Below are 21901 nucleotides of genomic sequence, written 5' to 3'. Positions count from 1 at the left end.
CAGTCCCCTTACTGAGAATGTGCTGTGCCACTCACTAGCACTCACTAGCTTTATAATCCTGGCAAGTCATTTCCCCTCTGTGGGCTTTAGCTTCCGCCTCTTGTAAAAGGAGGGTAAAAGGACCTCCTCTGTCCTTGTTCTGTGAACTCTAGGGAGATTCTGTTGATTGTGAAAAGCACAAACCTTGCAAATGGAGGCACTCAGCCTGCGTTTGAGGTCAGACAGACTGCAGTCTTGAAACTTCTGTGAGCCTCAGCTTCCTCATCTCTTACAGAGGTCAGGAAACCAGGTGCCCTGTGCAGCCGTTGCCTAGTGAGTACCCTGCCCTGCCCCTCTTCTGCATGGTGGTCCCTGTTCCAAGAATCGGGTGCAAGATCAGAGGATTGAGGACACCTGGTAAACTTGTTAAAAAATTCTCTGCAGGCCTTGAAGATTTGGATTCAGGGGTCAGGGTGGGGTGTGTGTGTGGTGGGGAGACAGACAGTTGGGTCTTTCCCAAGCTCCCAGATTAACTTAGCTAGCACTGTAACATCAGTTAAGGACAGCCGGTCCTGCACGAGGTGGGGGGTGGTAGAGCTTGGGGTTCTGTCAGAGATGCGAGTATCCTCCCCCCACCTTGTGGCTCAGTGGGCAGTCCTTATTTAAGGTGAGGGGTAGATAAGCGGAACTAGAAAGAGCCCTTAGGTAATTGACCTCTCTTCCCTAGTTGCTGGCTTCCTCTGGAGTCCCTTCAATCCTGCTCTGCTCCATGGGCCACCTACCTTGGAATCCCCTGGGTGCTTGTTAAAAATTCATTTAACTGGTGGCCCCCACCACCAGCACTGCTGGATCAGAATCTCTCAAAGTAGACTCTGAGAAAATGCTTTTTATTAACTTTGATTTTTTTTTTTTAAATTTTTATTGGGGAACAGTGTGTTTCTCTAGGGCCCATCAGCTCCAAGTCGTTGTCCTTCAATCTAGTCGTGGAGGGCGCAGCTCAGCTTCAAGTCCAGTCGCCGTTTTCAGTCTTAGTTGCAGGGGGCGCAGCCCACCATCCCACAGGGCAATCGAACCGGCAACCTTGTTGTTGAGAGCCGGCGCTCCAACCAGCTGAGCCATCCGGCTGCCCCTGAATGTTGATTTTTAACAAGTTCTCCAACAGATGTGGAGAAAGCATCTGACTCCCCTAATTCTGGGACACTAGACAGGAACTTGGGTAAATAAAGTGATTTTCATTTACTGAGTTCCTGTTATGTGCCAGGCATCATACTTTGTGTAACGTAGGGAGGCCGTGTCGCGGTTACTGACCCAGGAACCAGAGGCTCATACATGCTCAATGGAGGGATCAAGCTGAAGACCAGCGGTGGCAGTCAAACCATGGTCCAGTGGATTCTTTGAGTTGGTATTTGAGAAGGTCCACCTATGCTATGGCCCAGTTTGCTTTCCTCTGTGGCCTTACACCTTTGCTTCCGGCTAAACCCAATCTGGGGGTGGAGGTGGAGCTAAGGAGTAACTTTCAGCACAGAACACCCAAAGGTGGATACCCCAGAGCAGTCCTAGACAAGGATTTGTCTTCTCTCTCAGACTGGGAGCTCATGAGGGCAGGGATGGTTGCATCCCCCCTCAGATGAAGGTGACATCAGAAGGCATAATTTTGTTGCCCAGCAGATTGGGCATCCCTGAAGGCAGGACTGTCTCTTCCTTGGTTGGGAGCACCTGTGGGCAGGTTGTGTCACCCATTGGATGGTGGCCTCCTGTGAGCAAGACTGGCTGTGTGTCCCGTCAGACGGGGTATCTTCTGAAAGCAGCTTTGGGTCCTTTCCATGAGCTTGGGGCTCACTGGTGTCGTTACTGCACCCATTGAAGCTTGGGCTCCTGAAGATAGGCCTGTCCTTTGCTAGGTCAGAGCCCATCTTCCCCATCAGACAAGGGGTCCGGTTCCTCCTTCCTCTGCCAGCCCAGGCCCAACCCTTCCTTCTAGAGGGGATACACATTGGATTGGACCAGCCCTGTTGGCTGAGCTGATATGCAGAGGGACTCCCTGGCTGGATGTGAGTATCCCCTGTGACCTTGGGGTTGGGGGCCCGCCCCAGGAGCTGGCTTCCTGGCTCGTGCCCTGCTGACCCAGCAGAGCCAGTAGGCAGGCCTCCCCTAATTCTTCGTCCTGCTGCTGCTGAAGTGGCTTTGGAGCATAGAGGAAAATGAGTCACACACTTAGGTCTGGCCCTGCCTTCTGCCTCCTCCCCATTCCTTGCCAGCTTCCTGAGTTTCCTGAGAAGCTTCCCAGGAAACATGCTCTCTGCGGCCCTCACCGTCCCCTCAGCTTCTTTGTCACCTTCTAGACCACTGTCCCTGCTGTTTCTCAGGTAAGAGGCTGGTGGCCTGGGTGAGAGGGTCAGGTTTGGCTGCTTTGTCTAGCTGCCCTGCAGAATCCTCGAGGCTAGTCAAGCTCTAGGGGGGAAAGGGGGTGGGGACCGAAGACTTGGGTTATGTCTGACTTCCCTGCTCCTGAACGACAATCCCCCTTCGTCACTCACAGACATAGCACACACCTTTTCACCCCTCAAAGACATGTAGCACACACAATCACCAACAGATACAGCATTGCCTCACCTCGCACAAATACACCCTTATGCATCGACACAGTTCATGGCCCTTCACAAACACGTGACACACAACAGACCCTTGACATCCACTGAAACAACCCATGGCCCTCACTACACACAATGCACAAACTGTCACAACGGACACAATCCCTTCACATGATGCATATCATTACCCACAGGATGAAACACACATTTTTATAGACACGTAACATGTAACAGCGCTGCCAGATGCAAGTCATGGAAGACTCTCCCCTCACTCACTGCAAACAAATCTACACCACAAACACACACACACACACACACACACACCCCTAAGGCAGCCACCTGTATACATCACAGGAACACCCCTCACCCCCAAACAGGTCCCCAAGATCCTTGGGTGCTAATCCTCAGCCCGGGCAGGCGCAGGCTGCACCCCCACTGTCACCCACGTCGGGCCCTGCTTGTGCGTTGGGGGGCAGCCAGGAGCAGAACCCGGGGTCCTGGCCACACGACAGGAGGGACTTTTATGCTGCTTCCTATGCCCGGGGACTAAGCACAGGCTGATAAGACAAAAAGCTAGCTAACGTTTGTCACACGCCTTCTGTGGGTCAGATGTCATGCTCAATGGTTTTACAAGCAGGATCTTATTTAATTATACAGTACCTGTGTGAAGTAGACACTCAGCCTCATTTTATAGCTATGTTGCGATACAGGCTCAGAGAGGTTAACCGGCCCAATCTGCCGCGGCTGGGAAGCAGGAATGGGATTTAGATAGGCATAAGTCTGCCACCAGAGTCCAAAATAGTAATTTGAACTATTTTTAATTACTTTTATTTTTTAAAGAGGTAACCAATGTGCACACTGAAAGTTCAATAGATATAAAAGAATACACAGGGAAAAGATACCTTCTTATTGTTCTCCAGCCACCCAATTTCGCTCTCTGGAGGAAACCCAAGTTACCTCTTGGAGAGAACTGCTATAGGGTGTTCTAGCCACAAGGGTTCCAAGAACAGTGCCCAGACTCTGGGGGCTTTCCCCTGCCCTCCCCCTGCCCAGGCACACAGACAGCTGCCTCTGTCTGCCTGGGTGGGGAGCAGGGCCAGAAGCTCGAGGGCTCCTTCCAACTTAAGTCCTTAGGGCGCCCCCACCTTTGAGTCCCCTGGGCCTGGATCTTCCTCACCGCACCTCCCCAAGGCCCTGGCCATACCCCTGACACTTCCCTTCAGGATCCAGTACACGATGAGGTGACCCCTCTTATAAGCTGGGGGTTTCTCCCCTCAGCAGTTTTCACTTTGCTGTCAAAGGTGTGTCCAGGCTGGACAGGGAGATCAGGTGGGACTCCGCCCTGGCCAGAGGAGGGAAAGGATGAGAGAGAAGAAGAGGAAGAGGAGAGAGGAGACGAAGGACTAGCTGCCAGGCACTGTTCTTTACTACAGACCTAATCCCATTGTGAGATGGGTGGTGCCATCCCCACCTGATGGATGAAAAATCTCAGGTTCCGGTGGCCCGGGTTTTAAGTGCATGAGTTGGGATTCAAACTCCCAAAGTTTGAGGGAGGATGAGTAATTGAAGGAGGGAGGGAGGGAAGGAAGAAGGGAAAGAGGAAGGGAAGGAGGGAGGGAAGGAGGGAGGGAGGGAGAGAGAGTGCCCTGGAGTCAGAAACTGAGATTATGTCAGTGAGGAAGAAGAGAGGATTCAGGGCTGGGCGTCCCAGAAAAACCTTCTCAGAAGAAACTGACTGCTCAGGTGACCTTTGGGTTCTCAGGGATCTCTGGTTTTGTAGTAATCCGTCTCCTCCAGTGACTCTCTATTCTGTTCATTTGCACTATTTGTCTATCCTTTTCTTGATTACTGTAACTTTATAGTAGATCTTGATATATGATGCAGCATGTTTCTTGACTTCTCATTCTCCAAATTGTCTTGGCTAGACACGTACCTGTGTACCCACTGCTGAGTTAAATAGAATGTTACAGGTATAAGAGAAGCCTCCTGCCTCCTCCCTCTCTCCCCAGAGGGAGTCATATCCTGAATTTGTCATTATATATGGATGCGTGTGTATTGTATCCATGGCAGTAATAATGTTTTAAGTTTTGAGAAATAGTATCATACTAAATTTTCCTCTGTGTTTATTGTCCATGTTATTACATGCAGCTCTGTTCATTTTAACATGTGTACAGGATGTTTGTATAGAAACATACAAATATATATGTCCTTGTACACAAGGAAATATTAGTCTTGCCAGTGTACCTGGAAAGGATGTGCATATTTTTAACTTTATTTTGAAATTAATTTCCAAAATGATGGTGCCATCTGTAGGCTCTTTTAAGCACTATTTTGAGAGTTTCCATTGTTTTACATCCTCCCCCATACTTGGAACTGGTAGACTTTAATTTTTTCCAGTCTGGTGGTTGCTTGTTTACATTTGAACTCCTGCTTTCCTGAAACATTGATCATAATTTATCTTTCTTAGCCTTTAGGCTTTTTCTTTTATAAATTGCCTACTCCTTCTTTGACCCATTTTTCTATTGGGCTTGTCTTTGAGTTATTAATTTGTATGAATTTACATTATATTATGCCTGAAAATTCTTTGATATATGTGTTGCAAGTATCTTCTCCTGGTCTGTGACTTGCCTCTTCACTATTTTTGTAGTATCTTTTGAAATACGGTTTCAAACTTTTTTTTTTTTTTTTTAGTTTCAAACTTTATGTGGTCAGATTTATTCAACTTTTCTTTGTTATTTGTAATTTCTATGTCTTAATTTAAGAAAAATTTTCCCATCCTTAGATCATAAATATATTCTCCCCTATTTTCTTCCAAAACTTTTTATATTTTGCTTTTCATTGTCAGGTTCTTATTGCCAGTTGGAATTTAATTCTGGATATGGTGTGAGGTTGGGACTTAGTTTTCTTATTATTTTTTTCCCCTAATGGATAGCTAATGATTTGCACCAATATCTACTCTTCTCTTACTGATCTCTTATGACAACTCTGTCATATGTATCAAGTCTCCGTGTGAGCTATTTTTGGGATCTCTATTCTGTTTCTTTGGACTATTTGTTTATCCATTTGTTAATACCACCCTGTCTCAATACTATAACTTTATGATAAGATGATAAATGATAGGAAAAACATCCTATGATGTGTCCTTATTGCTCATATGTCCTGTTGCTCTTAAAAAATGTCTTGGGTAGACTTGAATCTTTGCATTTTCATTTGGAATTTCAGGATCACCTTATAAAATTCTTTGAAGAACTCTATTGGGATTTTCTTCAAGTGCTTTACTTATGTGGTTTTTTTTTTTTTTCTCCCAGGCTTATTAACATCTATTGGGGTAAAGTAGGGGGAGCAAGAAGTAGGAGATAAGGTCAGGTTTTGTGGGCATTTTAAAGGATTTTGGCTTTTCCTCTAAGTGAGATGGAAGCCACTAGGGGGATTTTGATTGAACTAGCACTGAGCTCATAGATTAAATTGGGAAGAATTTATATCTTTATGATTTTGACAGTCTCATGCACAAATATATTACACTTATCTATTCATCTAGTTCTTGTTTAATTATTTTCAGTGATTTTTATAATTTCCTCCATCAAGAGGAAATTGCACATCTTGGCTTCCAAAAAAATTATTTGCCAGGATAGTTTTCTTGCTGTTATAAATTGTGTCTTCTTAAAAACGAGGCATTTCTGTTTATTACTTTTTTATAGAAACATCATTGATTATTATATATTGATAGTACATCCAGAAATCTTGCTGAAGTTTTTGTTGGTTCTAATCTAATCATTTGTCCATGGACTTGCTTTATGTTTTCTATGTAAATAATCATAATGCCTGTGAAAATGACAGTTGTGCTTTTCCCCCCCAATCTTAATAACATTTTTTTGGTCTCATATTCTTTGCAACAGAATGAGGTACTTGTGATTATTCCCAGTTTGCAGATTAAGAAACTAAGGCTCAAAGAGGTAGATTGATTTTTTCAAATTCAGTGTTGCCACAGAGTTGGTGGCAGTTAAGATTTGAATTTAAGTTTCTGGTTTTAATACCCATGCTCTTTCTCTAGGGTATTCTTCCTCCCACATTATCCTCCATCTATAGATGAGAAAAGGACTGCTCACAGAAGTGAAGTGTCCACATCACTTGTCTGAATGAAGGAAAGATTGAGAGCAAAAGGAAGTTAACAAAGCCTTTGTAACAGTTATGCAGGACTGAAATGGGGTTTAGGGTATCTGGGTCCTAATTCCAGTTCTGCCACCTACCAGCTATGTTACCTTGGACAAGTCATTTCCTCTCTCTAGCCTCGCTCATTCATTCAATAATAAGCTTTATGGAGGAGCATCTACAATGTGCCAGGCAATGTTCTAGATGATGGGATACAGTAATAAGCAAACAAACAAATCCCTACTCTCGGGGAACTTACAATACAGTTGGGGAGACAGATAATGAGCAAAGTAAAGAAGTAAAATATATGGTACATTAGATGTGATAAATGCTTTGGAGAAAAATAAAGCAGTATAGGGACCTAGGGCATGCCAGGGATGGTTGCAGTTTTGTAGGGTTATCAAGAAAGTCCTCACTGAGAAGGTAGCATTTGAGTAAAGACATGAGAAAAGCTTGAGGCAGGAATGTGCCTGGTGTGTTGAGGAAAACAGGAAGCCAGTGGGACTAGAGTGGGGGGAGCACAAAGTGGAAGATGAGGTCAGGTTTTGTGGGTATTTTAAAGGCCTTTGGCTTTTCCTCTAAGTGAGATGGAAGCCACTAGAGGGTTTTGAGTGGAAGGATGATGTGATTTGACTGATGTTTAATAGGCTCAACTGCGCTGCTGTGTTGAGAACAGACTGAAAGGGGATGCTGGGTGAAAGCAGGGAGACCAGTGAGGGGATTACATCCCGGTGAGAGATGATGGAGGCTTGAACAGGACCATAGCTGTGGAGATGGTGAAAAGTGTCAAATTTATCTATCTATCTATCATCTATCGTCATTTGAAGTTGAAAGTAAATTATTTAGTTTAAAATTAAAAGTAAGTTTATTTGATGACGGAAACTTTAAAATATCTTATACACCCAAACATAAGGTAACTCCTTAAATAACCAATCTTCTATTTTTCTGATGATAAGATCCCAAAAAAGTTTTTTAGGCCAACTTGAATATGTAAACTCTCAGGAATAGAGATGATATCGTCCGGAGTTTCTCAACCTTAGCACTATGAACATTTAGAGCCAAATAAATTTTTGTTGTAGAGACTGTTTTGTGCATTGTAGGATATTTAGCAGCATGGCTGGCCTCTATCTACCAGATGGCAGCCGCCCCTGACACCCCTCCCGACCCTCGCCAGTTTTGACAACCAAAAATGTGTCCAGACATTGACAAATGTCCCTGGAGGGCAAAACAGCCCCTGTTGAGAACCACTGATAGAGTCAAATGCCTACTTATAATATTTCGTTTATTTCTTTATTTACTCACATACTTAAATATTTTGGGCAATAATTTATTATTTTATATATAATGCTTTTTTACATTCTCAAATTTCATGAAACAAATTTATTCCAACGCTTTACGTGCATTGTTCATGTCAGATCTTCATTGTTGCTGTTCTTGTCTGTCCTTTAACAGAGTTTTCCAGGTTGCATTTTCACTTCCATCTATACTGTATGAAATACAGCACCTAACATTATATATGCTGTTCTATAATAAAAGGCTGTCACAAGAAAATGACATTCCAAGACACAATTATCCATTATGTAACATCAGGACGTTTTCTTTTTCACTGTCGCTCTGATCTCTAAACTCTAAAGAAGTCCTACACTACTTTAAAAAACAAACAATAAAAAACCCCTTTCTTATTATAAAAAATTGAAAGCACACACAAGAGTGCACTTAATGGTGTAATGGATCCCCATGTGCCGTCAGCCAGCTTCAACAATTATCAACCCATTTTTTCAATTGAGGAATGCCCCATGTTATTTTGAAGCAGATTCCAAATATAAAATTTTATCTGCAAACATTTTGTATGTATCTCTAAAATATAAGAATTCTTTATAATTGAATATCCAGTAAATATTTAAATTTCTGATAAAAATGCGTCTCTCTCTCTTCCCCCACTCCTTTATTTCTACAGTTTGTTTAAATCAAGATCCAAAAAAGGCTTACATGCAGCAATTCATTGCTAGATGTCTTACTTCTCATTTAACCTATAGGTTCTCCCTTCATCTCTTTTCCCCTTATCATTTATTTATTGTTTGTTCTGCACATTCACTATGTACTGAGTTTGCTGAGTGTTCCTATGATCTGTTCCTCTTTTATATTTCCTGTAAACTGGTGAGCTTGCAGATTCTGTTCTATTTCTTTGGCAAGACTATTTCATAGGTAGTGTAATGAATTGGGCATGCACAAACACAACTTTGTAAGAAAAGTTTTAGAGAGGACGAGTGTAATAAATCCCTATATACCTGTATAAGTTGCCTATAGCTGCTGTAACAAATTACTGCAAATATGGCAGTGTAAAACAATACACATTTATTTTCTTACAGTTCTGGAGGCCAGAAGTCCGAAATCAGTATCAATGGACAAGGAGTCGTCAGGGCCATGCGCCTTCCAGAGGCTCTAGGGCAGACTCTGTTCCCTGGCTCTTCCAGGTTCTGGTGGCTGCTGGCATTCCTGGCCTGCGTCTTTGTCACTCTGCCTCTGTGGCCACATTGCCTTCTCCTCTTCTGTCTGTAATCAAATTTCCCTTGGCTTCTCTCTTAGACCGACTACTTGTGATTGCATTAAGTCTCACTTGGCTAATCTAGAATAATCTCCCCATCGGAAGAGCAGTAATTTCATCACACCTGCAAAATCTCTGCCATTAAGGTAACATGTACAGGTTCCAGGGATCAGGACCTCATATCTTTGAGGGCCATTATTCAGCCACTACAATACCCATACCCTGGATTCATTATTTTGCCTCCCTCCCTCCCTCCCTTCCTCCCTTTTTTCCTTTTCCCTTCCCTTCCTTCCTCCTTCCTCTCTCTCTCTAGGTATTCTATATATATCGACATTTTCTTATATAACCACACCACCATGATCATTTAATAAAACTTATGATTCCTTAGAATCATCTAAAATCTTGTCCATATTAAATTCTCCCTGATTTTCTCAAATATGTCTGTCCTGGGTATCTTCTGTTTTCTTCTCAGAATCTACTCTCCATCCTTCTCCACCCCACTCTGTGCCCCTGGAGACTGATCTATACGGACTACATTATCCATTTCCATTGCTTCTGGTTTGGCTCAGCCAATGGGGCACTGGTAAGACATCAGACGGTGGCAGAAGAGAGAGGTTCGGATATTTATTGCCTGGTTCCCTCCCTGCCAGGTCACAGACGTTCAGCTGCAACTTTCTACCCAAGGCCTCAGCTCTCATGAGACAGCCCTCTCCAAACAGCTACCTTCTTTGGCTTGCAGTAAGTGCTCCCTCTCCTCAGTCTTTCAGATGATAAGGGCTCCCTACTCTTGGCGGCCTTGGAGTCCTACACTATTCCTTTCGGTTCTCTTTTGTTCCTGTCTGTATCTCTTTAAGGTCCCTTCAACCACAGGGTTTCCACTTCAAGTGTGCCAGCTCTTCCCAGGACCCTAAATGATACGTCTGTCTTTTTTGACGTATTTGATTTGATTTGATTTTGACACAGTTGGTTTGAATGCTCCAAGTTCCAAACAAGATCCACAGGTTGCATCTCTTAAGTCTCTTTCAATCCAGAACCGTGTCCTCCCCATGTGGTTGGTCTGTTGAGGGAAGCAGATCAGTTGTCCCGTAGAATGTCTTTGTTCCACATTCTGGATTTGGCTGATTGCTTTTTTGCAAGGTCCTTTAATTTGTTCCTCTGACCCCTGTGTTTACTACAAACTGAAGGTTAGACCTAAAGTCTTGATTAGATTCCGAGTTGAATATATATATATATATATATATGCATATTCAAATATTTTATTGGGGAAGGGGGGGCAGGACTTTATTGGGGAACAGTGTGTACTTCCATGACTGAGTTGAATATATTTTAAAGTAGAATTAATAGAATTTGATAACTGGATGGATGTGGGTGTGAGAGAAAGGAGAAGTCAACTTAAGTTTGCTTCTCTGTAAAATGTTGATAATAATCTCTGCCTACCTACCCTGCTGATTGATAATCTCAAAAGGGGTACCAAAATGCAACTACTATGTGAACACATGTAAGGGACTATTGAAAAACAGGCTGAACTGAACAGTCCTGGGTTTGAGCCAGGCATTCTGGAGACTGTGGCCAAATGTGTGCTGGTTGATCCTGGGCGTCGCTTCTTGGTTTGATGCCCCTCCTGAAGTGTGGCGGCTAAAGGACAGCCGAGAAGGTGAAGCCAATTTTTGGAAAGAGGATCCAGGTTGGGGAGCAGAGCGAGGGTTGGGGAGCAGAGCGAGCGAGGGTCTTAGCTTTCAGGTGATCAGTTTGTGTGAAGGTTAAACCCCATGAACAGACCATGTCCTCTTGTGTCTCAGGGCACTCAACCCTTAAAAGGCCTCTAAGGGAGATGAGGAGGGACGACCACACTGGGCCTTCTCAAAGTCCCTAATGGGAGGCCTGGGCCACTGGGGGAGCGTGGAGCACTGTGGGTAAATGAGCATGAGGAAGGAGGTGACTCTGGGCAGGTGTGAGGAGGTGATAGATGTGGGCACCTGAGTGTGCATATGAGGGAAGGGACGTAATTGTGAGAGAATGTCTGCATGACACTATGTACTGAAAGAACATGTGTATGCAAGGGGTATGTGCATAAGTGGTTTGATGGTTTGAGCATGTCTGCTGGTGGGCGACGGGGGCAGAGCTGGGGGAGAGTTCTAGTTCTTAGGTCTGAGGCACTTGTAAAGGTGGTTTGTCCTTTGAGATCCATTTTTGGCTTTCATAAGGGACAGCAGTGGGTTCCTAGTTAGCAGGGGGAGGCTAGCCCCCAGATGGAGCTGAGGCTGGACCCTGCCCGGGGAGTCAGGAGCCTGCACGCCTGGCTCTGCTTTGCACCTGCCTCCCTGTGGGACTCTCGTTCTGTGCAGACCTGTTTCCCTCTCTGTGCAGGAGGGTGCTGGACTGACTGATATCTGAGGGACTTGCTTCCTTAGACAGTGTCCCCTACAGTGCCTGGTGCCTGGGGGTGCTCGATAAATGTTGGTTGAATGAATGAGTGGGTAAATGGCCTGGAACCCGAGGCAGGGGAGCTCTGGTTTATCCCTTACTTATTTACACACAAAACTCCACCCATCTGACTTTTACACACTCACACACACATGCACTCCCTGTTGTTCACCCCTCAGTTGTCCACACCTATTCACCCTCTCTAACTCTTCTGCAGCTAAACTTCTGCTCAGGGTGTCATGACACTTCCTCTCTCGCCTGGGTCTCTAGCGCTCTGTCCCCAGGAGTTCCTGGGGCTCCTTGGTCACTCGGGATGTCCAGCCCTGTCATGCTTCTGACCACAACAGCAAGTCTGAGCTCCTCCCTTCTCGTCCTTTTTAATAATCCAGCTGTCTCTCCCTTTCCTCCTTTCTCCCTTTCTTTCATTTCTTTTCTCTCACACCCATACACAGACCGGCAGACATGCATACACACTCTCAGGCGCACACTCACTGTCTGTCTCATCCTTTTGTGTTTTAACTGCCTGGTATCTCCTCCTTCATCTCAGGCGCTCTCTCTGTATTTACATTTGTCTTTCTCCCTCCATCTCTCATTTTATCCTGACTCCCTCTCTCCCTCTCTTACTCTGTTTTTCTCGGTCACTCAGTTACTCGTGTCTCCTCTGTCTTTGTCACTCTCATGCTCAGTTTCTCTCTGTCTGGAGTGCATACTCTTTCATTTCTTGCTTTCTCTGGCATTTTTCTCTCTCTCACCTCAGCTCCCTGGCATGGTGGCCACTGCCCCCTCCCCCACTGCTCTGCGAGACACCTCTGAGCAGTGCCCAGGGCTTGGGTGACCCAACTTGGAAGTTCCTGTGGCATCTGTTGGATGGTCCCTACGGTCACAGCATTTCCTCCTCGGGGGTGACTGGGCAGTGGTGTGCTCTGTTTCCTCACTTCTGCAATTTCCAGACAGCACAGAGGCTGGGTCTGCAGACAGAGACACTCAGCTCCTGCAGCTGTAGCCGCTGCCCCTGGAACAGGTAAGGGGGGTCCCAGCTCTGGCTGGGCAAGGGGGAGGCATAGAAAAATGTCCTTAGGAGACCAGGTCTTGTCCCTAGACTAAGCAAATGGTGATTTTGTTTGTAAGGGACTGTTTTGGCATCTTCCTCAGGCCCTGAGTGTCATGTTTACAAAGAATTCCTTGTGACTAAACTTTTCCAGGGATTCCAGCTCCCCTCTTTCGCTCTCTGAGGCAAAGGCAGAGCTGACATGAACTCAGAGACCTCCCTGGCAGGTGATGATGGTGATGAGAGGGGAGCTCAATGCCATCTATGTTTCTAGCTGTGTGACCTTGGACAAGTTGCACACCCTTTCTGCACCTCAGTTTCCGAAACTGTCACATGAGGATTATGCCATCTCTCCAGCAGGCTTCTTGGAAGAGGTGAAGGATCTGGTACAGGGCTGGGTACTTGGGAACTCACCAGATGTTAGGTTTTCCTGGAGGACGATGACAATAACCAGATGACTGGTACAAAGGGCCTGGCCCACAACCAGTTTCCCCATCAGGTCCCAGGTGGTAGGGACAGGGCACAGGCTGGTACCGGCCCCCTCCCCCCCCATCCTTCTCTGGCAGGAGCTCAGACATGGGCTTGGTGCACCGGGGCTGCTGCTTAGACACTCGCTCACTTGGGAAGAACGATGGAACCAGCAGAGTCTCTCTGCAAGCTTCAGGCAGCTCTAATTTAGATCTGACTGAATGTGCAGCTGTGTTCCAAGTGTGTGTGTGTGTGTGTGTGTGTGTGTTGTTGTTGTTGTTGTTGTTGAGGGGAGTTGAAGGGTGGTAGGAAGCAAAAGAAAAAGATGTGCCTGCCATTAGGTACTGAAAACACAGCCAAGGGAAGAAGTCCGCTCTGGAGGTGAAGAGATGGCCCTGGGTCTGAGGGGGGCACCAGGGTTTTCATTTCAGCTCCTGTTTCCCACCTGGGTCCTTGGGCAATGCAGGAGCCGCGCTTTCCTCTTTTGCAAATTGGGGTTTAAAGTCCTGACCTTATGGGTTTGTGGGGAGGATAAAGTAAGAGGCTGGGTGGGAAAGTGCTTTGTTAATCGTAAGATGCTGTATAAATGTGAGCCAATGTGTTACTATTAATACTGACCCTGCAATTATTATTATTATTATTATTATTATTATTATTTTCTGACCCTGTGATTCTTACTGTAAATGCCTTAAGGATGAGGAATTTGTTTTGTCATGGTTTTATCCTTACTCAGCACAGAGCTTGGCACGTAGTCTAATGAATTGAATAGATGAGCAATAAAGTAGTATGTTATAGTTAGAAGGAATGGACAGCAAGCCAGGGGCCCAGCATCTGGTCCCAGCTCTGCCCCTGACACTGTTGTCACCTTGGGCAAATCCGTTCTTTTCCCTGGGCCTCAATTTCCCCATCTGTCCAAAGAAGGTTTTGGTAAGGGTTTCACAGTCTATGGCATTAATGACAAAATATGTCTCCAGGCCTGAGTTTCTGCTTCCGATTGGTATGGTGGGGGTGGGGGTGTGATGAGAGGCTGGGATCCTGTTTATCCTTCTGTAGGGTGACCTTCACAGAGAGACCTCCCCCCTTCCAGGCCTGTGAGCAAGGCCTTGTTGAGGAGAGGGGCTGGTCCTCTTTTTCAGTGGCAGCCCTTCCTTTCCCACATTTGTTTCCCACATGTGGGCCCAGGAGGACGCAATAGCCTGGGAGTACGCCCTGACCTGTCCTGGGGGAGTGTGGCTGGGTTAGGAGGGGAGCCAGTTCCCAGAAGGGGAAATGCTGGGCCCTCAGCACAGCCATCTCTCTCACCAGCCACAGTTAGGTCCCTTGGCATAGTGGGAGAGCAGAGAAGCCTCTGGTGTATGCATGTGTGTTTGTGGTTGTGTGGGGTACACTGGGAAGTTGGCTCTGGCTGTATCCACATGTGCCTGGAGCATGTCCAACTTTCAGGTGGGCCTGGTACAGGCAGCAGTTCCCAGAAGCAGGATAGTTACATAATCAGCTGAGAGGTTGATGCAGTCTGTTTCTTTCTTCTTTTGTGTCTTTGGCCAAAGGGAATCCAGAGCCAGAGTGTGTGTGTGTGTGTGTGTGTGTGTGTGTGACAGAGAGAGAGAGAGAGAGAGAGAGAGAGAGAGAGAGAGACATACGGGGGAATGAGAATATGGGGGAGGACCACCACTCAACAGCCTCTCCCCAGCCCCTTAGTTCTGCAGGAGGGGGACCTTCAGGGTCTGGGTTTGGAGGTGAGCTCAGCTGGCTGATGGGAGAAGCATGTCAAAGATTTATAGGGGTCCCTTTACAGTTTATTAAGTCCATTTCAATTTACCAAGTGCTTTACTATTTGCCTTTTATCACTCCTAAATCTTGCTTCCTTTCCACAACAATGCTTGAGGTGGGTGTGGCACTCTATTTTGCAGATAAGATCCCAAGGCTCAGAGCTGGAGTAAATAGAGTCACCCAGGATGGGGGGTGGCACTGCTGAGGCCAGAACTCAGATCCCCTGACCCCAATTCCTACAATTTCTCTTCAGTTGCCCTGGTGGCTGCTTTCAAAGGAGGAGATGTGACTGGTATGGTGAATGGCTGATTTGTTTGTTTATTTATTCACTCATTCATTCAACAAACATTTTCGGAGGTGTGGGGAAGAGGAGAGGAACTCACAGCCATTGAGCAATAACCACCATTGCATAAATTGCTTCATTTCACTCATAGCTACCTGGTGAGGAAGGTTGTTTCATTATCACCATTTTGCAAATTAAGAAAGGGAGGCTTTGAGAGCCAAACATCAGATAGGAAAGAGCAGAGCGAGGTACAGATCTGGGTCTGAGCGACTCACGTGGTCCTGGCCCTAGGTACCCCCATGAGGGTACCAGTGGGCCTCAGGAGCAACTAGGCTGGGAAGACATCAGTGTGATTCCTGGTATCACAGAGGGGTGTGCCCAGTGCTGGGGAATCCCAAAGGAGGAAGGGCCTCCCCACGCCCTCCTCCCTGCCCGGCTGGACTTCCAGGAAGCAAGGAGGGGGCAGCTGACTCACAGAGAGATACCATCTGGGTAACTGGGCCCAAAAGGAGAAACACAGGCCAGGCTCTGGGGGTGCCCTAAGTCAGCTAAGGGGAGACTGAATCTCATTAACGTGATATACATACCTCATGAGTCAGAGTGGGCCCCCAGTGAGAGGGAAAATGGGGAAACTCTGGTACCCAGGCCACCCCCATCTCTGGGGCCCTAGACCCTGTCCCTGACCTCTCCCCAGACAAGGAGCTCCATTCATCCACCAAAAAATGTACCCAGCATGGCGCTAGACTCCTTGTACTGGAAACCGGTGGGGGGAGGGGGCCTGGTGCAGAATTCATCAGAGGTCAGGATACTCGCTCCCTTTACTCGCCCCTTAAATCCCTCTGCTTCTTGGAGAAATGGGGATGAAACCACTCCGTGAGGGGACTCTTCAGCGGGTATGGCCAGCATGGCCAGGCCAGGGCACACGGGGTAAGCAACAGGGGAGGTCAACATAGAAGGTAACTCATGTATTGAGCACCTACTGTATGCCATGCCCTTCAGAGGTTTATCTGCCTCCAACCTCAGAGCTATCCTGTGAGGTTAATGTTGACTCGATTCTCATTTTACTGAGGAGAAGATTCAGACTCACAGAAGGGAAATGATTAAACTGTGGTGCTTTAGTGGTCCCAGGGAACCTAAGGGCTGGGAGTGGCTGAGGATGGCACGTGAGGGTTTGGAAGTGAAAGATGTGGGACAGTGTGAGTGTGTGTGTGTGTGTGTGTGTGTGTGTGTGTGTGTGTCTATTTAGTAACTATTTCTTGAGTGTTTGCTGTGTAGGAGGCCCTGTTATGCATTTTGTTGAAATGCCAGAAGCCTTGCGCCCAGGGAATCACCAACCCAGAAGGAAAGAAGGAAAGAGAAATCAGCAGCCGTTACAGTGCAGTGTGATATGTCATGTTATGGGAATCAGAGGCGTCACCTCTGTCTCTGTCTGGGGTAGAGAAGTGAGACTCAGTAGCCAACATTCACTGAGCTCTTATTATGGATCAGGCATTTTGTTCTGAATCCTTACAACAGCCCCACGAGGTAGAGCCTATTATTACTATTATTGCTTTTACAGATGAGTAAACAGAGGCTCATGGAGGTTAAATTAATTGTCTCAGGCAAGAAGTGGCTCATAGCATTTTGCCAATTGTCCCCAGCTGCCATCAAAAGATATGACCGGTTCCCAGAAGCTTTTAGAGTTAATGATATATCTGAAAGCCTGATATAAGTGGCTTCAAGCCGGGGTAAGTTTGGTGTGAGCAGTCAGAAGGACAGGGGCATACTATTTTGAGAAACACTTGATTTGATCTAGTCAGAAGATTGTCTGGATTTCCTGTAGATACAGCTTTTTAGAGCTGTTGATGGTGAATTCCTTAAATTGTGCTAAGCACTTTACATACGGAACTCAATGAATCTTCACACCACTCTGGGGAGACAGTGCTTGAAATATTATCAGCTCCATTTATAGAGGAAGGACTTGAGGCTCAGAGAGTGATGTGCTTGTCCATGGTCATGAAGCTAGGACAGGACAGTGACAGGATTTGAATCCAGAGTCGGTGGTCTTAACCACTGTCCTTTCCAAACACTTTCTATCCTTTATCTCTCTGGATGTTCACAGAAGTTTTATAAGGTACATGTGTTATTGTCCCCATTTTACAGATAAGGCCCAGAGAGGGGAAGCAGTTTTACCAAAGGTTGCACAGCTATTAAGTCATAATGCTGAGCCATATGATTCTAAGTTAAAAATACACAGTGTATTTGCAAATCTGCCATCTCTTGGGCCTGCTTTTAAAATTTATTTATTTATTTTTAATTTTTTTTTTGTTGGGGAATATTGGGGAACAGTGTGTTTTTCCAGGACCCATCAGCTCCAAGTCAAGTCGTTGTCTTCAATCTAATTGTGGAGGGCACAGCTCACTGACTCATATGGGAATCGAACCGGCAATCCTGTTGTTCAGATCTTGCAATCTAACCAACTGAGCCATCTGGCTGCCCCTAAAATTTATTTATTTTATTGTGGTAAAAAACACATAAGGTAGATTTACCCTCTTAACTTTTAAGTGTGCATTACATTATTGTTAACTATATACACAGCGTTGTACAACGGGTCTCTAAAACTCTTTCATCTTGTATGACTGAGACTCTGAACCCATTGAATAACAACTCCGTGTCTCCCTTCCTCCAGCCCCCGGCAACCACCATTCTACTTTCTATGAGTTTGAATACTTTATACCTCATATAAGTGGGACCATTCAGTATTTGTCTTTTTGTAATTGGCTTATTTCACTTAATAATATCTTCAAGTTCCGCCCATGTTGTTGCATATCACAGGATTTCTTTCTTTTTAAAGACTGCATTGTAGTTCACTATACATATATGTCACACTTTGTTTATCTATTCATCTGTTGATGGACATTTGGGTTGCTTTCACCTCTTGGATATTGTGATGTGTTGCGATAAACATGGGTGTGTAACTATCTCTTCTAGATCCTGTTTTCAATTCTTTTGGAGATATACCCTGAAGTACGATTTCTGGGTCATATGAGAGTTCTATTTTAATTTTTTGAGGAACCTCCTTACTGTTTTCCACAGTGACTGCACCATTTTATATTCCCACCAGCGGTGCACAAGGTTCCAGTTTTTCTACATCCTCACCAACGCTTGTTATGTTCTGCTTTTTTGATAGCGGTCATCCTAATAGATCTGATGTGGTGATATGTCATTGTGGTTTTGATTTCCATTTCCTTGATGGTTAGTGATGTTGAGCATCTTTTCATATGTCGATTGGCTATTTGTATATCTTCTTTGGAGGAATGTCTATTCAAATCCTTTGTCCATTTTAAAATTATTTATTTATTTACTTATTTACTCATTTATTTATTGTTATTGAGTTTTAAGAATTCTTTATATATTCTAGATATTAACCCCTTATCCAATATAGGGTCTACAGATGTTTTCTCCCATTCTGTTGTTTGCCTTTCTACTCTGTTGATGGTTGTTTTGGTACACAGAAGTTTTTAAGTTTGATATAGTCCCATATGTCTAATTTTACTTTTGTTACTTGTGCTTCCGGTGTCATACCCAAGTAATCGTAGCCAATTCCAATGTCATGAAGATTTCCCCCTATGTCTTCTTCTAGGAGTTCTGCAGTTTCAGGGCCTATGTTTAGGTCCTTAATCCATTTTGAGTTCATTTTTGTACATGGTGTAAAATAAGGGTTCATCCTCACTCTTTTACATGTGGATATCCAGTTACCTCCTCACCATTTGTTGAGAGACTATCCTTTCCCCATTGTGTAGTCTTGGCACCCTTGTCAAAGATTATTTGGCCATATATGTAAGGGTTTATTTCTGGACTCTCTATTCTGTTCCACTGATCTATATGTCTATCTGATAGCATACTGTTTTGATTATTGTACTTTGTAGTATGTTTTGAAACCAGGAAGTTCGAGGCCTCTAGCTCTTCTTTCTCAAGATCGGTTTTTTTGAGATAAGATTCCATATGAATTTTAGAATGTTTTTTTCTATTTCTGCAAAAAATGATATTGGGGCTTTGATAGGGCATTGAATCTGTAGATTTCTTTGGGTAGTATGGACATTTTAACAATATTAAGTCTTCCAGTTCACGAACACAGCGTGTTTTCCATTTATTTGTATCTTCAATTTCTTTCATCAATATTTTATAATTTCCAGTGTGCAAGACTTTTGCCTCCTTGGTTAAGTTTATTCGTAAGTATTTTATTATTTTTGATGCTGTTATAAATGGGACTGTTTTCATAATTTCTTTTTCTCTTAGGCTCATTTTAAGTCTACATTTTACCAATGAGAAAATAGGGAAGCATAGTCCTGGGGTGAGTGTAGTGTTTGAACCAGGATTTGAGTCCAGTTCTAGCACTGCCTGGCAGCAGTGAGATGGATACAAAGTAGACCTTTACCTCTGTTGACACCCCCAATTCAAATCCTAACTTTGGGGAACAAAGATAAAAGCAGGGCCCCAGGTCAAATGTATCTCTTCCTGGGGCCTTGCGGCATCTGAAGCTCCTGTTCTCAGGCTGTAGAACAGTTGTGTGAGTGGCCGAGTTGGCCAAGGAGTGGTTTGCTTCCAGCAGGGCTACAGCTTGGCTTAGGAGAGATAGAATGGGCCTTGGAGTTCAAAATCCTGTCTGCCACTGTCTGTGGACCTGTGGACAGGTGGACAGGTCTGTAGCCAGGTCTGTTTCCCTCTCTGATCTCATTTTCTTCCCTGGAAAAATGAGCATTTTGTAAAGCTGACCTTGCAAGGCTGATTTGAGGAGGCAACGTGGCCATGGGTGGGACGAGTGTCTGTACCTTTAACTAGTAAATGATGCCCAGGGCCCTGAGCTTAGGTGGGCTGACTCTGGTTCCCCTCCAGGCATGCCCTCCCCACAGAGCGAGGAGTCCTTGGGTCCATGTGGGGCTGCCCACTTGGAGCCTGTGTCCCTCCCATGCCTGCTTCTTGCCCATGCTCTGCTGAAGAATGAACCCCCAGGCTTGCGGAGCTGCGAGGAGCTGCTGGTGCACAGGATGTGCATGAACTTGGACATGATGGATTTATAGTTTATAAATATTTAGACATTTGTACTCTTGACCCCATATGGCCCCACAAATATTAGAGGCCAGTCTGAATGGTAAACTCAACTTCCCAACCCACATTTTGCACTGGGGAAGTAACCAGCACATACTTCCTCCTGCTCAGATCCCCTCTGACTGTCCAGCTTTCTTCGGGTTCCCTAGGGGCTGGGAATGTTAGACAGGACGGGAATGGTAGGCAGAGTAGGGGGTGGGGCTGAACGCTCTGCAGGGCAGAGGGTGGGAGATCCAGATGGCAGAATTTTTCTTGTCCCCGTGAATAGTTATGCCCACCCACAGCTGAGTGCTGGGCCTGGGCCTGCTACCCAGCCTGGATGCATCAGGCCACTGTGCCCGCATGTTGAGTGGTCTGACCTGCCTTCTCCTTCTCCCTCCAAATGGTCATTCCCTTCCAGAGCTGTTGAAAGCTTTGCTGGCATTAGTCTAAAGCCCTGTTTGGAGTGGCAGAAAAGCCAGTGGTGGGTTAGAGCCCCTGCGGTCAGTGGTGACCCATGGTCCCCTCCCCGGGCTCCAAGGCACTGGGCCAATAGAAAGAGGGAGGCCTGGCTATTTGTGGCCACTTTGCATGCTCATCTTTGGAACTATTGTTAGAATCGTAAGATTTTGCAGATGAAGAAACGGAGGCTCAGAGAGATGAAGTCACTTGCAAAAGGTCACGCAGCAAGATAATGGCAGAACCAGGAATGAACTCAGGTCTTTTCTGACTGCAGAGGCCTTATTTTCCCCACCTTACTATGCTTCTCCCAGAGAGACTAGCTACCTTTCCTTCATGCTAGTTTCCTATTAATAGTCATCTGGGGCTTGCTCATTCATTCAGTCATTCAGTCCCCAGTGTCTGGGGACAAAGAGATGAAAAAAGATCTAGTCCCTGCCCTCAAGAATCTCCCAGCCTGGTGAGAAAATGGCCACAGAAGTCAATTCTTACAACATATTGTGTCAGGCGCTGCACTGAGGAATGTCCGCAGTACCATGATGACCCAGAGAGGAAGGCAACTCTTTCTGCCCGGGACAATCAAGGAAGGCGTCCCAGAGGAAGCACCTTTTAGATTAGGTCTTAAAGGATGAGTAAGATTTTCCTAGGTAATGCAACAGGCAAAAGACATGCTCAGTAGGGGCCACAGCATGTACAAAGGCACAGAGGTTTGAGGAGAAATGGAGTTTTTAAAGAAGCAGCAAGAAGTTCATTGTGGCTGGAGTGGAGGGCAAATAGCAGTAGAGGCTGGTGGGAGATGAGGTGGGAAAGGAGCTTGGACTTGATCCTGGGCAGTGGGGAACCATGGAATGTGTTAGATCAGGCTGGCAGAGGCACAGCACCTCTCAAACTTCAGTGGGCACATGAATCAACTGGGAATCTTATTAAAATACACATTCTGATACAGCAGGTCTGGGGTGGAGTCCGAGATTCTGCATGTGTGAGGAGCTCACAGGTGATGCTGATGCTGCTGGTCCAAGGACCCGTTTGAGTAGTGGGGTTGTAGAGGGCTCACTCTGCCTTGTGTGGAGGCTGCTCTGGGGAGAAGGCAGCCGCTGGTTCTCTCAGATCACAGGATA

General features: G+C 45.6%; 1 protein-coding gene across 4 annotated transcripts in view; it reads left to right on the top strand.

Moving 5' to 3' along the window:
* The first annotated feature begins 1303 nt into the window (after positions 1-1303).
* The window catches only part of PTAFR (platelet activating factor receptor), a 36783-nt gene continuing 16185 nt past the window's right edge, over positions 1304-21901 (top strand). For 2 of the 4 annotated variants that reach the window (XR_004423971.1, XM_033115964.1), the window contains exons 1-2: positions 1304-1377; positions 2238-2345. Coding sequence is in view for 2 of the 4 variants with exons in the window: in XM_033115964.1 (XP_032971855.1) it covers positions 2272-2345 (74 nt within the window). In the remaining 2 variants the exon portion in view is untranslated. Of the gene's footprint in view, positions 1378-2237; positions 2346-12087; positions 12710-12999; positions 13111-21901 lie in introns of those variants that run through there. The other 2 variants (XM_033115965.1, XM_033115966.1) reach the window with 2 other exon arrangements.

The sequence above is a fragment of the Rhinolophus ferrumequinum genome, chromosome 9 (genome assembly GCF_004115265.2).
Source record: "Rhinolophus ferrumequinum isolate MPI-CBG mRhiFer1 chromosome 9, mRhiFer1_v1.p, whole genome shotgun sequence".
Taxonomy (NCBI): Eukaryota; Metazoa; Chordata; class Mammalia; order Chiroptera; family Rhinolophidae; genus Rhinolophus; species Rhinolophus ferrumequinum.
Note: the sequence above shows the minus strand (reverse complement) of the source record. Positions and strands in the feature narration are given on the sequence as shown.